General features: G+C 47.1%; 1 protein-coding gene across 1 annotated transcript; it reads left to right on the forward strand.

Moving 5' to 3' along the window:
* Window positions 1-7,153: 7,153 nt before the first annotated feature.
* LOC109749799 (cytochrome P450 709B1) lies at window positions 7,154-9,238 on the forward strand. Its single transcript, XM_020308740.4, has 4 exons — window positions 7,154-7,536; window positions 7,611-7,834; window positions 7,925-8,172; window positions 8,285-9,238. Exons 1-4 carry the CDS (start codon window positions 7,185-7,187, stop codon window positions 9,087-9,089), a joined length of 1,629 nt encoding a protein of 542 aa, XP_020164329.3. The 5' UTR covers window positions 7,154-7,184; the 3' UTR covers window positions 9,090-9,238.
* Window positions 9,239-15,048: the final 5,810 nt, after the last annotated feature.

Below are 15,048 nucleotides of genomic sequence, written 5' to 3' on the forward strand. Positions count from 1 at the left end.
CGCACCGTGGATGTGGTGCGCCATTAGTATTTGGACACTAATGGCACACCGACACATGGTGCGCCATTAGTATATAGTAGTGGCGCACCACATGTCTGGTGCGCCATTAGTGGCCATATCATCTATAGCCCTTTTCCTAGTAGTGCTCGTTCTTCTTCCTCCTTTCCTCTAGTCCTGAGCGAGAGAGAGTGAGAGCTCCGTTGAGAGGCAAGGCAAGGCTACAGAAACATTAAGGTGTTCGTCGAATGAAGAGATGCGACTGGAGGCAACAAGTTTCTATGCAAAGCTTTTTAGCTCCGAAGGGTCAGAGGGCACGGATCTCGTGCTGCAACATATTGCCCCAGCGATCTCGGACGAGATGAATGCAAAACTTACTGCCGATATTTCAGATGCTGAGATAGAGACCGCTCTGTTTCAAATGGGACCAACTAAGGCCCCGGGACCGGATGGCTTTTCGGCGTTGTTCTATCAGCGACACTAGTCGCTCATAAAGAATGATGTTTGTGGTGCGGTAAGGTCTTTCTTGAAGGGTATATCAACATCTGAGAGTTTCAATGATACAGTCATTGTGATGATCCCTAAGGTCAACTCACCGGAGTTGATGTCACAATTCAGACCGATAAGCCTTTGTAATGTGCTGTATAAGATATCCACTAAGGTGCTAGCTAACAGATTAAAAGTGATCCTTCCGGTGATGATTTCAGATGAGCAAAGCGTGTTTGTACCAGGGAGACTTATCTCAGATAATATCCTAGTGGCATACGAGTGCGTCCATGCTATCAGGAAGAGAAACAGGAAGAAACCTTGTTGCACGGTCAAGCTGGATATGATGAAGGCTTACGATAGAATGGAGTGGCTGTTTTTGGAGAAGATGATGGAGAGGTTCGGCTTTGCGGAAGAGTGGGTACAAATGATTATGAGGTGTCTGACGTCCGCGAGGTTTTCAGTGAAGCTTAATGGTGGGATATCGCACACTTTCTTACCATCTAGGGGCCTCAGGCAGGGTGACCCTTTGTCGTCGTAGTTATTTTTGTTCTGTGTGGAGGGTTTCTCGGCTTTGATTAAGAATGCACATCAGCTTGGTGACATAAAAGGGATATCTTTTGGGAGCAATGGCCCCACGATAACCCATCTGCTCTTTGCGGACGATGGTATCGTGTTTCTTGAGGGATCTGAAAGCAACTTTCAAGTGCTAAAAACCATCATGCATGACTATGAAGTGGCATCTGGCCAGAAGGTGAATATGCAAAAGTCCTCTATTTAATTTGGGAAAGGTAGTACCGATGAGAAACAAGGAGAAACTCAAGGAGGTCATTGGCATCCAGTCCGAAGCGTTAAGTGAAAGATATTTGGGCCTCCCAACGGTAGTGGGAAGATCCAAAGATGGGACTTTTAAATATGTTAGGGAAAGTGCTAAAGGAAAGGTTACAGGATGGAAAGGGCAAGGTTTGTCTAAAAAGGCTCGGGAGGTGCTGGTCAAGTCGGGCTTCCAATCAACCCCAACTTTCACCATGAGCTGCTTCCAACTCACCAAGAAAATGTGCGGGAATCTGACATCTAACTCTTCAAACTGTTGGTGGGGGTGAAGCAAATGGTGAAAAAAAGGTTCATTGGATTGCATGTTAGAAAATGTGTGTTAGCAAGCAAGATGGAGGTATGGGCTTTCGTGACATGGAGGCTTTTAATCAAGCTTTGCTTGCAAAGCAGGCATGGAGGATCCTGCAAGTCCCCTCCTCTCTCTGCTCTAGCACTACTAGAAAAAGGCCTGTTAGTGGCGCACCTATTTTTGCCATTAATGGTGCATTATAGGTGTGCCACTATTACCACGCCACTAGTAACAAATACTAATGGCGCACATTTGGTGCACCATTACTATCTGCGCCATTACTATGCCTAGAAGTGCATCATTACTATCTGACTTACTAATGGCGCACCACATAGAAGTGCGCCATTACTATCTGACTTAGTAATGGCGCACCACATAGCCATTACTAACAATTTTTTTCAATTTTTTTAGATTTTTTTTTGTTTTTTCTTAATCTCGGGTCAATATGCTTAATCTCAAGTCAAATCACACTCCGTGGTCAAACTTCCCGGAAGGTCACCCATCCTCACACTACTTCAGCCCGAACACACTTAACTTCTCAGTTCTATCCAACCCCAGCACCAGCTCACTCCACAGGCACTTGTTCATATATCTATCATATCAATCCTATTAAACCTTGTTGATGTCTAGGACTTTGTTCATGTTCATGAGTGTGATGAAATTTTGAAAAAATATTTCAAACTTCCCGGTCATATTACGTATCATATTTTGAACATTTTTTCCAAAAAAAATCGAAACCAATTTTTTTTGTTACTAGTGGCGCACCTAGCAAATGGTGCGCCATTACTAAGTTTGAATTTTTTTCCATTTTTCCTCCTCTAGATCTTAAAAGCCCAGTATCTTTTATTTTGTTAGGTTTTGGGGATTCTAAAAATCTTCAACGGGGTTTAGATACTTCTCCATCACCAAAAATCATGAAAAATTACCATCAGTCCTATAGCACATGTGCCCACGTCGTGTAAAAAACTCATGATTTTATCGCGCTCCGAGTATTTAATAATATTCACGCCGCATCGTTACCGCAAAACGTCTCCTACTGTGTCATCGTCGTCCGTTAGGGGGGCCACACCCCGGAGACGCATGCCGCATCTTCGGACATGCCACCACACCACCCCGCATGTATGAGGGCCCGGTGCGAAGCTCCGGTGGCATTGCTACCCCCCAGGGCCCCCGTCCCGCCTAACCATGTAGCGTTTGACCACGAGATCTAGCCCTTTGACTTTGCACGGACGGGCTTTGACCAGTGGACCTCTCCACCCGGTTGTGTTAGGTCAGCCCATAAGAACACTTTGGAGCAACATCCGGGCCAAACCCACAGCAAGATCCCCTCCGTGTAGACCCGACGCGTCCATTCGGATGTAACTTTTCGAGTAGATGATTTTTCATATAAAAACTTTTTAATCCGAGTTAGTATGCAAAAGTTATGCCCATTTTACTAAATTCCAGAGAGATTTTGCAAATAAAGTCAAAATTCATATTTGTATATTTTCCCAACAACTTGACCACATATCACATGGAAAACTTATTTTCTTTTATTTTTTTTGACATTTCCATCATTTTCTTTTATTTTTTTAAACTGAAATGGCGGTCCACCGGGGAGGGGCTGCAAAGAAAGTTAGTAATGGCGCACCGTCACAAAGTGCGCCATTACTATGTGTATGACTTGGTCAAACCTTGGTCAAAGTTAGTAATAGCGCATTTTGTATAGGTGCGCTATTACTAAGTTTGACATAGTAATGGCGCACCTATGCAAAGTACGCCATTACTAACTTTGACCAAGGTTTAACCCGATCATACACATAGTAATGGCGCACTTTGTGAAGGTGCGCTATTACTATGTCAACTAGTAATGGCGCACCACACCCACCGTGCGCCACTACTAACAATTTTTTTATTTTTTTTTCAAAACTAGTAATGGCGCACCACACATCACGTGCGCCATTAGTAATATGGCAATAATGGCGTACCTATATGTGATGCGCCACTGCTATATATATAGCAGTGGCGCACCACATACATGGTGCGCCATTAATATCCATATTAGCTATAGCCGTTTTTCTAGTAGTGTAGGGTACTAAAGGCTAGATATTTCACCAATGGTTCCATTCTCAGTGCAACATGTCCGAGTGGAGCATCGTTCACGTTCAGAAGTATCTTGTATGGTCGAGATTTGCTACTTGAGGGAATAGTTTGGAGAGTGGGCGATGGCTCAAATATACGAATTCATCATGATAACTGGATACCGTGCAAAGGATGCCTTCGGTCACTGGGTCAGGTATACGTGAATGGTATGACGCGGGTAAGTGATTTGCTCAATGCGGAGGGGGGTGCATGGGATAAAGCTAAACTGGTGACCATGTTTAACCCTGATGATATCGAGGACATTCTGCAAATCGGTGTAGGCGGACAGGGTTCTGTAGATTTCCCTGCTTGGAACTTTACCAAGAGTGGCGAATTCACGGTAAAGTCTGCCTATCATCTATGCATGGAGAAGAAAAGGGCAAGAGCAGGACAGCCGGGCTCTTCGTCGTCCACTACAACTCACCAGGGTTGGCTCTCTCTGTGGGGAACCAAAGCTCCTGGCAAAGCGCTCATCCACGCATGGAGATTGATCAAGAATGGCCTTGCGGTGGGCTCTGAACTTCTACGCAGACATATTAAGGCGGGTGTTTTTTGCCCTGCATGTGGGAGAGAAGAAACGCTACATCATCGTTTTTGGGCCTGCTACCATTCGGCAATGTTTTGGAAGGAGCTGGGCTCGTTATTGGGTGCAAGGGTGGCGATCCCACCCGTATCTATGAGCACTCAGAGTTCGCTCGCGAGGTGGATGTTACAGTGGCTGTCAGAGGCGTCGGAGGAGGAAAAGTCCATGATGATCCAGGGCATCTATGCATTGTGGTTAGCTCGGAATGAAACACGCGATGGAAAGGAGATTGAGGACCCGGGGCAGATCGCAAAAACTGTGGTTGTGCGCTTGGAGGAATGGCAGAGGGTAATGGGCGGCCATGGTTCAGTTGTGAGAAGCCAGCGGAAGGAAACGTGGAAACCCCCGGAGAATGGTTGGCTGAAGGCCAATGTCGACGGAGTCATGGTGCGGTCAGGGATGGGTGGTGGAGGGGGCGTGATCTTTTGGGATGAACAAGGAGCTTTCAGAGGTGCAACGTCCGTGTTTTTCCCGGAAACCGCTAGTGCGGAGGTGGCAGAGCTTCTTGCATGTAGACGGGCAGTGCAGGTGGCTGTTCAGAAGGAAGTGCAGAAGCTGCACCTTGAAACGGATTGCCAGACAGTCGCTGGGATGCTGAATGAGAAGAAGCGGAACTTAGAGCAACTCCAATGGGGCGACCCATTTCGTCCGCCCGCGTCTGTTTCGGTCGGCGCGGACAAAAGTGGAGGCCCAACGCGCTGACCCAAACTCAAATCGTGTCCGTCTGGCGTCCGCGCCGACCCATTTCCGGCCCAAAATTCCGCCTGGAATGCTTCGGCGCGGACGCGTCGCTCGTCTCCTCGCCGTCCTCCCCGTCCCCACCTGGTGGCCGTCCAACTACGACTGTCAACATTATTTATGACGACCACCCACCTTGGGCCCACGCGTCAGCGACGGCGGTCGTCCTTTTTAAGCCGGGCGTGCGGCGGGGCCATCCTCATCCACTGCCACTCGCCCCCGTCCCCATCTGGCCACCCCTGCCCCCACGTCGGCGACAACCCTAGCCACCGCCAGCATGAGCTTCTTCTCTGACATCGGCAGCAGCAGCAAGGGCAAGGCCCCCGCCCACCATTCCCCCTCCCTCCCCGCCCTCCCCGCGCCGCCGCGCGCTCCCCAACAGAGGCAGCGCATCAATGTGCCGGTGCGCGAGGCCGAGTGGCACTGGCAGCACCGCGTGCCTCTGCCGTACCCCGACGCGATGCTGCCGCATGACTGGCATTTGGATCCGGAGAGGATCCCAGTGCCGGCGGCGCCGCGGACGGCGAGGGCCCATGCGGAGGAGGTGCGGCGCCGACGGGCGTTGCTGACGCCGAAGCAGCGCGCCGAACCGCACTACGCCGTCGACTCACCCAACTGGGCTCGATGGTTCGCCTTCGAGCACGAGGAGGCGAGGCGACGTGGCGTCCACGGCGTCGACCGCGGCCTGCCACCGCCCCCGCTCGTCGTCCGCGATGAGGACCAGGAGGCCGAGGCTGCCTACCATGCGGCCATTAAGGAGAGCGAGGAGGAGGAGTGGTGGAGGGAGGCGGATGAGGTGGCTTTCCAGACTGCCATGGCGGAGGCCATGGCCCTCTCCGCGGCGGGCGACTGCGTCGTGCCGCCGGTGACCCCGCCGTCCCCGCCCAAAGCCGAGCCGGAGGAGCCGGCCCCCCTCGAGCGCTACTCCTGGTCCGGAGTAGTGCGCGAGTGGGTCAGCACTCCGCCGATCTGGCTTGGGGCGACGAAGAAGCAGGAGGCGGCGTACCTCGACCACTGGCGCCGCGTTCGGCTGGCCAAGGAGCGCCGGGAGGGCGAGCGCCTGCAGATACTTGAGCGCAAGGCCGAAGAGGAGGCGCGCCAGGCCCAGGCAGCGGCGGCGCAGCCCGACATCACCGCCCTCTGGAACACGACGTTCCCCTGGGCCGGCCCTACACCGACGCTGATTGACCTCACCGGCCCCGACGCAGGCGCCGACGACGACGAGGACGCCTAGGGCAGCGCGTCGTCTAGTTTTTAGTTTTATTATGTTAATTAATGTAATGTGGACTTTCGCCGGCTTTTATGTTTAATTAAATGCATGTGTTTATTTTTTAAATGCTTTCAAACTTTTTATTTAGGGCGCCGACAAAATGGGTCGGACCAGCGTTGGGCGCTCGCGTCGACCCAAATACAGCGCCGGCGTTTGTGTCCGCCGGACCGACTCAAACGGACAAAAAGCGGACAAAAACACCGTCCGTTTGGGTCGACCCGTTGGAGTTGCTCTTATCAGCTATCGGACAAGTTGTAGACGAAGTGAAAGCAATGGTCAAAACGCTTGGCGAGTGCAAGATCACCTGGGTGAGGAGAACAGCGAATACTGCTGCCCATGAGTTGGCTAGACTAGGAATAAGTAATAGAGCTTCGTTGCTTTGGGACTCAGCTCCCCCGATTGTATTCTAAGTATTGTTTCAGACGAAATTCCTTCGTTAGTTTAATAAAGTGAGAAGTGAACTTCAAAAAAAAAACTTAGGATCCCCGGTCGACGTGGCCAAACTGAACTGTCACGTCTTAACACAGCCTTCCACCAGCCATGAAAGGATTCAAGTCACCCGCACCCACATATCTGCATCCTCGCAAGGTGTGTGAGTAAGTTAGTCCATCTACGTGTAATCTAATCCTGCTGACCACCGCAAAGAAAGTCCAGTTAATCACTTAGTCAACGGAGGCACGAGGGCACGATGTCACTGAAATCTGCGCCTGGATCCCCACTATCTGTATAGAAATGAAATGTCCCGGCTGCAATGGCGGATCTGGTCGCTTGCGTGCACGAGATCGATGGAAAATTTGGCTTCATTCACACGCATTTCCCGGTCACTCTCAGCTCACTACTGTCCAAGAGCAGAAGCGCAGGCATACATGCAGGTCGTCGCTGACATTTTCAGATTTTCTTCTCCGCCACCGCACCGAGCCGTACGCGCGTGCAAGCTGCAGGTCCAGCCACCGATGGATTTCGTGTGGGCGGTTGTGGCGGCGGCGGCGGCGGTGCTGGCGTCGTGGGCGCTGAGCACGCTGGTGTGGAGGCCGCGCGCCATCGCCCGGCAGCTCCGTGCGCAGGGCGTGGGCGGGCCGGGCTACAGGTTCCTGGCCGGGAACCTCGGCGAGATCAAGCGGCTCCGCGCCGCCATCGCCGGCGCCGTGCTGGACGTCGGCTCCCACGACCTCGTCCCGTTGGTGCAGCCGCACATGCGCGAATGGATCCCCATCCACGGTACCAAACTCATCGGTCTGCATCTGTAATTCCTTCCATGATTCCATGCCGACCCTGTGCTCTGTGCACTGCAGGACGCACGTTCTTGTACTGGTTCGGAGCACGGCCGACCCTGTGCGTGGCGGACGTGAGCATGGTGAGCCAGGTGCTCCTGGACCGCGGCGGGCTGTACCCCAAGAACACCGGGAACCCGCACATCGCCCGCCTGCTCGGCAAAGGGCTCGTGTTCGCCGACGGCGACGAGTGGAAGCGCCACCGCAAGGTCGTCCACCCTGCCTTCAACATGGACAAGCTCAAGGTACGTACGGAGGAACACACGATCGACGGGTGTCATACTGTCATCCAGCTCCAGCGCTAACTTAACAGCTGCTATTGGTACGAGCGACAGATGATGACGGCGACCATGTCGGACTGTGCAAGGTCAATCATGTCGGAGTGGAAAGCGAAGGTGGACGACGGAGGCGGCGCGGCGGAGATCGAGCTGGGCGGCCAGTTCGAGGAGCTAACCGCGGACGTCATCTCCCACACGGCGTTCGGAGCTAGCTACAGAGAGGGGAAACGAGTCTTTCTGGCGCAGAGGGAGCTCCTGTTCCTTGCCTTCTCCACCGTTTACAATGTCCAAATCCGGGCATTTAGGTGCTTAACTACTTGCTTCTTTTTTCATTTTGTAACTTGGTTCAAACCAATACAAGATTATAATCTGTATATTTTGAGCATGCATGTGTTCATGGAATTCGATGATCATCAGGTACCTTCCAACGCAAAAGAACCTCAAGATATGGAGGCTCGACAAGGAGGTGAGGGGCATGCTCACCGACATCATCAAGAGTCGGCTCGCAACCAAGGACACCATGGGCTACGGAAACGACCTGCTCGGGCTGATGTTGGAGGCGTGCGCTCCGGAGGAGCACAGTCACGAACCGCTTCTAAGCATGGACGAGATCATAGACGAGTGCAAGACCTTCTTCTTTGCTGGACACGACACTAGCTCGCACATGCTTTCATGGACCATGTTCTTGCTAAGCACACATCCAGAATGGCAGCAAAAGCTCAGGGCAGAGGTGGTGGGGGAGTGCGGCAATGAGGTTCCCACCGGTGACGTGCTCAACAAACTGAAGCTAGTCAACATGTTCCTGCTAGAAACTCTTAGGTTATACAGTCCTTTGTCGACCATTCAGAGAAAGGCAGGTTCAGATCTTGAGGTCGGTGGCATCACAGTGCCCAAAGGCACGGTCCTGACCATCCCCATCGCGACGATACACCGTGACAAGGAGGTATGGGGAGAGGATGCCCATGAATTCAATCCTCTCAGGTTCGAAAACGGAGTGATGCGGGCAGCAAAGCATCCTAATGCATTCTTATCTTTCTCTGGTGGGCCAAGGTCGTGCATTGGGCAAAACTTCGCGATGATCGAGGCCAAGGTTGTGATCGTCATGATTCTTCAGAGGTTCTCCTTCTTCCTATCCCCTAAGTATGTCCATGTCCCCATGGATGTGATCACACTACGGCCCAAGTTTGGTCTTCCCATGGTCCTCAAGAGCCTAGATATGTAGAGGCATGTGTAATGATTTGAGTATAACACAATATTTTGTATTTGTTTGACTAGGGTATAGTTTATGTTGTACGCTAGATATGTTTGTGAAACCGTTGTAAGCTCTTGTTTGGGCTCAGGAACCCCACAAATTCAACTACATTGATGTTACTAGCTGACTAGTTGCAAATAATTTCATGCAAGCACGGAAAATTTACCGTTCCTCCAACCCACACGACACCTTGGGCTTGCTGACAATGCAACACTTCATGTTCAACTAGTGGTTGGGGCGCACCCATGGTGCGCCGGCTGAGCGGAAGCTCTGCGGTGCCAGGTAGGTGGCGCCCATTTTAATTTCTTTTTTGCGTTTTGTTTGGCACATTCCAGCGAAATGGAGGAGCTTAACCACAATCAATAGCAACCAATAAGTTATCTCAAAGGGTTACATGATCAATTATAAGAAAACAAGAATTTACAAGGTCAATTTTCAAGAAAACAATGCTGCAACTCTACATGGCCTCAGAGAGCATGATGATTACACTTCCCACATAATACACTCTCAGCAGAGGGAAAACAACAGGAACATGATTCGAAACAAGACAAGCAACTTGCAACTCTCCAGGATGTCTCACCAATAATAGCCTCAAACTCTCTGACATTCTGTTCTTTCCAAATAATTCAATGTATTAATATCACCGTAATATCAACCTGTACTTATAGATGAGCTACATATATCTACCAAATAGAGTTAAATTTCAGAAAATAAGAAACTGAAGTGACTGTATATTTGGTCTTGTCCAGCTCAGTGGGAAAAATCTGAGCAAGATAATGCAAGATTTTGCTCATATTGTTGAATGTGATGATTCCATAATGACTACTACAATGATTAATCTGACCGGGCACAAAAATAATGTGAGGACCCATTCACCAGAATTAGCCTGGACCTCAACTAGTCATTTTCGCGCATTTTGGGGATCACAAGCTAGTAAGCTACACATGCAACAGACTGCCACAATATTAGATCACATACCCACCAATCTCAATCTAGTCTAGCTTAAATTATCAATTACGAGACCAGATTGCAGATGTCCCACATGATAACCTACTGAGATTGCCATGGAAATTCTAGGGAAATTGCATAATTTTTTTAGTAAGACTTTACAACGGAACAAGAGAAGGAGTATTTAAGATAGCTAATTAGTGAATCATCTCATGAGAAGCAATAACAAAGTTCAAAGTAGCTCAACAATGAAATATAGTACTCCCCTCGATCCATATTACTTGTCGCTCAAACGGATGTATCTAAACATATTTCAGTGCAAGATACATATGTTTGACCGGCAAGTAATATGGATTGGAGGGAGTAGCATACCTTTTCTCTCTTAACCTTTTCTTGGTTTTCTAAAAATCCTCCTAGCACAACATGCGGCCTGACCTCATCATCCTCTTAATAACATCAAAGTCCAACAACAAAACATAAATATTTCTAAAGCAAAACAACTTGAAGTAACAACCTCGTATTTCAATTGCAGGATCTACAGTGCCAACAACAATGAAATTCCCAATAAAAAGGGATCTTGAGGAAGCAACAACATGAGGAATAGAAAAGGCCTTAGTTTTTTTAAATTTTTTACAGAAATAAATAGGAACTCCTTGCTTCTCAAAACTCAAGTGATACCACAGTTTTACCTTCTTTCTAGCCATCCTTAAAGTTAAAATCCATCCAAACCATGCATAGTGGAAATTCTGAGAGGGACATGGTGATGAACGTACATATTAAGATCCCCGTCATCCCATTCTTCCACTTTACTTACCTGTCATAGATAATAAAGTTTTACATGCCACATCTTACATGCATATAACCGGACATACATACTATATGAGCTAGTAATGTCTAGAACAGAGAGAGAAATGCAGATTTAAAAAATGGAAACTGTTGTACTGACATATTCAGTGCCCAAACACTAAATAGCACTGTACGAATATCAACTAAATTTAAGAATACAAATGTATTCAGTCCAATCAGAATAATATTTCACATAAAGGTCTCTTTTCGTTCTTGTTGGCAGAAGAGTACCAAAGTCAGACAAAAAGAACGACAGCGACATTCATGGCTAATGCGAAGAAAGAGTTTCTAACTTGAAACTTGCCTAAAGAGAATTGAGTCCATCCTCATTATGTGCACAAACAATCAGCATATCAGTAGGTTTTCAATCTCCCCGGTATCCTCATCACCATCGTCCTAAGGAAGACAAGGGGAATCATTCACCTCCAATGAGCAAAATGCATGTCCCATTTGCTTTTTTCATCAGTTCAGCCCTACCAGAAAGAACACAGAAAAACAAAGGCAATGAGTAAATAGGCACACACTCTAGACCAGAGCGATCCGTGCCGACACTCTGCTGCGCCATCGAGCAACGGACAGATCATGCGCAACAACACGCTCCTCAGCAGGATCTGTTGGTTGAATTTATGTCGCTCTGAACGAATTACAAGGCCACATGCCAACAATGACAGCAACTATGATTAACCCAGAGCAAAGTTAACAAGTACAACTCCGAGCAAAGGAAACCAGTTAGCTTATGCTATGCACCCATGCTTCCGTATAGCATACGTTGCGGCGGTGACAACACTTGTCAGTCTGCTCGGTGACTTCACCTTTTGGTTGCTGGCCATTCCCATCGACACATACGTTGCACATGACAAGGTTGTGCCGTGGCTCTCATCCAGGTCCACCCTCACGTTTGTTGTAAGCATTTCCCATCATTCATAAATTATCCAATGAGCATCTATCTAGTATTTCAAACAAACACTTCTTACCTAGTATAGGAACTTCCTGGAAAAATAATATTTACGGAGTACGTACACCTATACTACCACACTTAAGGATGATTCCATTTATGAGAACATCAGAACATACATGGCCTCAAAATTATCATTTATAGTAAATGTGAACCACTGAAGGTAGTAAATTACCTCATGAAATACTTGAGCAATAGGTATAAGATCTCCTATAGTCAACCAGAAGGAATGATTTAGGGTTAGTAAGCATACATATTTTAATGAACATAAAAGAAACCCTCCCTAGAAACACATTCTGATGCAGGTGCAGTCATTGTGACCTTCCACATAATTCAGCCCAGAAACATCTAAGTAAATGACAAGAATATGAAACAAAAGACAGACAAAACTAAGTTTATTAGCTTGTATAAGCAAGGATAGTGGCGAGCTCAGGTAGCTTTTGAAATAAGAATTTTTTAGAAGAAATTAAGTTGTGTACAGTTGTATATACCACCTGAAAAATGATGCCTTTAGTACTACCTCCGTCCGGAAATACTTGTCCTAGAAATGAATAAAATGGATGTATCTATAACTAAAATAAGTCTAGATACAACCATTTTCAGGACAAGTATTTCCGGACGGAGGGAGTATAAACTATGGAAGCCAGATTTCATATGACATCGCTTAGGCCGAGTTTGGCGTGTATTTTTTTTTTTCAAAATCATACTACTCTAAAATCACAGTATTATAATGATGATTTTCATCAACTACCAGATGTGTATCTGGGAGGAAAATTTTCAGTCTGCAATTAATTTTTTATCTACAAAATCAGAACTTAAACTTTGTTGTTGCTTCAATAAAAACCTGCACATTCAGTTTTAATTTGCAAAAGAGTGGCTTTCATATCTCAGTTCTATTTCTAAAAGTGAATGGCGCAACTAATCATAAACCTCCCACAATCTGACCAGTATATGATTTTCATCAACCACCAGATGTGTATCTGGGAGGAAAAATTTCAGTCTGCAATTAATTTGCTGTTTACGAAAACAGAACTTAAACTTTGTTGTTGCTTCAATACAATAAGGATACATACACATTCAGTTTTAATTTGCAAAAGAATGTCTTTCCTCGCTCAGTTCTCTTTCTAAAATGGCGCAACAAATCACAAACCTTCCACAATCTGATCAGTGATATAAAATAATGTGTGCATCCATATATCTAGTGCAAACTATGAAATAAGTGTTAATATAACTTACGTTGTTCATAGTTTGCACTTGTAAGAATCCAACGGCTCATCTCAGGCCATCAATGGGATATCTAAACATTGATTAGTAAGGAAGTTAAATATACATTCTATACAGCAAACTCAATAGACTTCCAGATAGTAGTATCGAATTTTTAGTTCAGCCATTTAATACAGAATAGCATCAGCCATTCTGGATCAACAGGAACGAATACACTATTCTAAAGATCATTCTGCATATGTAAGATATGCATCGTTATAAACCTGACAAAAGAAAAGATAAGCCAACTTTCTGAATCCCAACAAATAGACATGTTAGTATCCAATTTTAATGAGTGCACCTTCAGGATAAGCCAATAATCACCGTTGACTGATTATATGACCTTTTTGAGTCTCTGAATATATTTTGTTTATTATAGCCTGATTCTTCCCAAAAGAATTGATAAAGAAGAGCACACTCTAGTTTATTAGAAGCGAAAGGACAAAAATTGCGACCAATTATTCATGTGAGCATGGGCTGATTCAGCAAACAATCTTATACTGTCCACTGCTGCATCAAAAGCTAACAGTAAGAAGATTCAACATCATGGCATGGATTCTACCCAATTCAGATCCTAACAGTAGTCTAATGATTCAATTCCAATCCTGCCCAGTTCCTTCAAACCAAAGGGAACAATTCCGCAATCCTAAAACAAACAACACCAATATTCGTACACACACACGCATCTTCATAGTCCATACCAAATCCAAAACAACTTTCATTTTCTTAATACTACTAACTAACAAGATGCAGGGACACTAATTTGTTCATCACCGGTTAATAGAGAAAGGGGGAGAAGAATAGAGATCCAAGTGCTGTAGAGAGGGAAAGAGTGAGTGCACCTGAGGTGGTGCGGATCAGGTTGATGGTGGCCGCGCCGACGATTGGGAGCAGGAGGAGGGAGATCGGCGCCCTTGCCCTCGTCGGGTCGCTACCTCCTGCGCCAGATCGATACCCTGCCATCCGCATCGAGGAAGATCACAGATCAAAACTGCCGTCGTCGCCCTCTCCTCCCACCACTCTAGGTGACGACGTGTGTGACTATGTGGGAGAGCGGATCACACGAGGGAGAGAGGAGGCCGCGTGCGTGGGGCACTTGCGGCGGCAGGTGAGATGAAACGAGAGAGAGGGCGTGGTTTCGTGGAGAAGATTGCTCCATCGCTAGTTTTTTTTAACGGTTATCGCTAGTTTTATCTGAGGAAGGTGTTAACTGGGCACAGTAAAATCGCCCAGGTGGACTCACCCAGCGAGCGCCATTGTAGCACGCTTAAAGGGTTTAATGATTTTTTATAGTGTTTGTATGAAAAATTGTCATCTTAATATGTGCTTTGTCCGAACTTTGAGAAACCCTAAGTCCACGAGGTCGCCCTCTAAAATTTTCAACTAATCCCCTGGGCAAGAAACACTGCATAATACAAAAGAGGTTTCCCCCGGAATTTGATCTTCTGGACCGCAACCCTCATGTGAGCAAAGAAAGCATGAGACGTGAAGTGATTCTTCCTATGCACCTACGCAATCGCCATCCACTCGATTCATTCATTCACCACATCATTTGTTTCTTCAAAAACAACATCCTCAAACTCCTCTTTCTCCAAAACCAATCCCCACAACGTGTCATCGATCATCTTTGGTTCTACCAGGGCCTCCACTGATCTTGCTACTTACACTCAAGTTTTATTTCGGCACCCCCATTGAACCCTAAAACCATAAACCAATCAATACCCAACAGACACAAGTCATCGCCAAGGCCATGTGAGTGGACAAGCCATCCCCGTAGCCCGCTCCAGCATGCAAGATTGGTTGGGAGGAGGATTAGGAGAAGTGGTGGATCAAAATCACTATGATATGACACCTTGGCGTCTGATTTTTGTAAGAAGTTGTGATCGATGACCGCAACCCATGAAGCATAAGTGATGG

The sequence above is a fragment of the Aegilops tauschii genome, chromosome 5 (genome assembly GCF_002575655.3).
Source record: "Aegilops tauschii subsp. strangulata cultivar AL8/78 chromosome 5, Aet v6.0, whole genome shotgun sequence".
NCBI lineage: Eukaryota > Viridiplantae > Streptophyta > Magnoliopsida > Poales > Poaceae > Aegilops > Aegilops tauschii.

Bases quoted from the DNA above. Each gene is read 5' to 3' on its own strand.
- LOC109749799 (XM_020308740.4), top strand. From the start codon at position 7,185: ATGCAGGTCGTCGCTGACATTTTCAGATTTTCTTCTCCGCCACCGCAC. The intron at 7,537-7,610 runs GTACCAAACTCA...TGTGCACTGCAG, and splicing joins CGAATGGATCCCCATCCACG to GACGCACGTTCTTGTACTGG. The intron at 7,835-7,924 runs GTACGTACGGAG...TACGAGCGACAG, and splicing joins TCAACATGGACAAGCTCAAG to ATGATGACGGCGACCATGTC.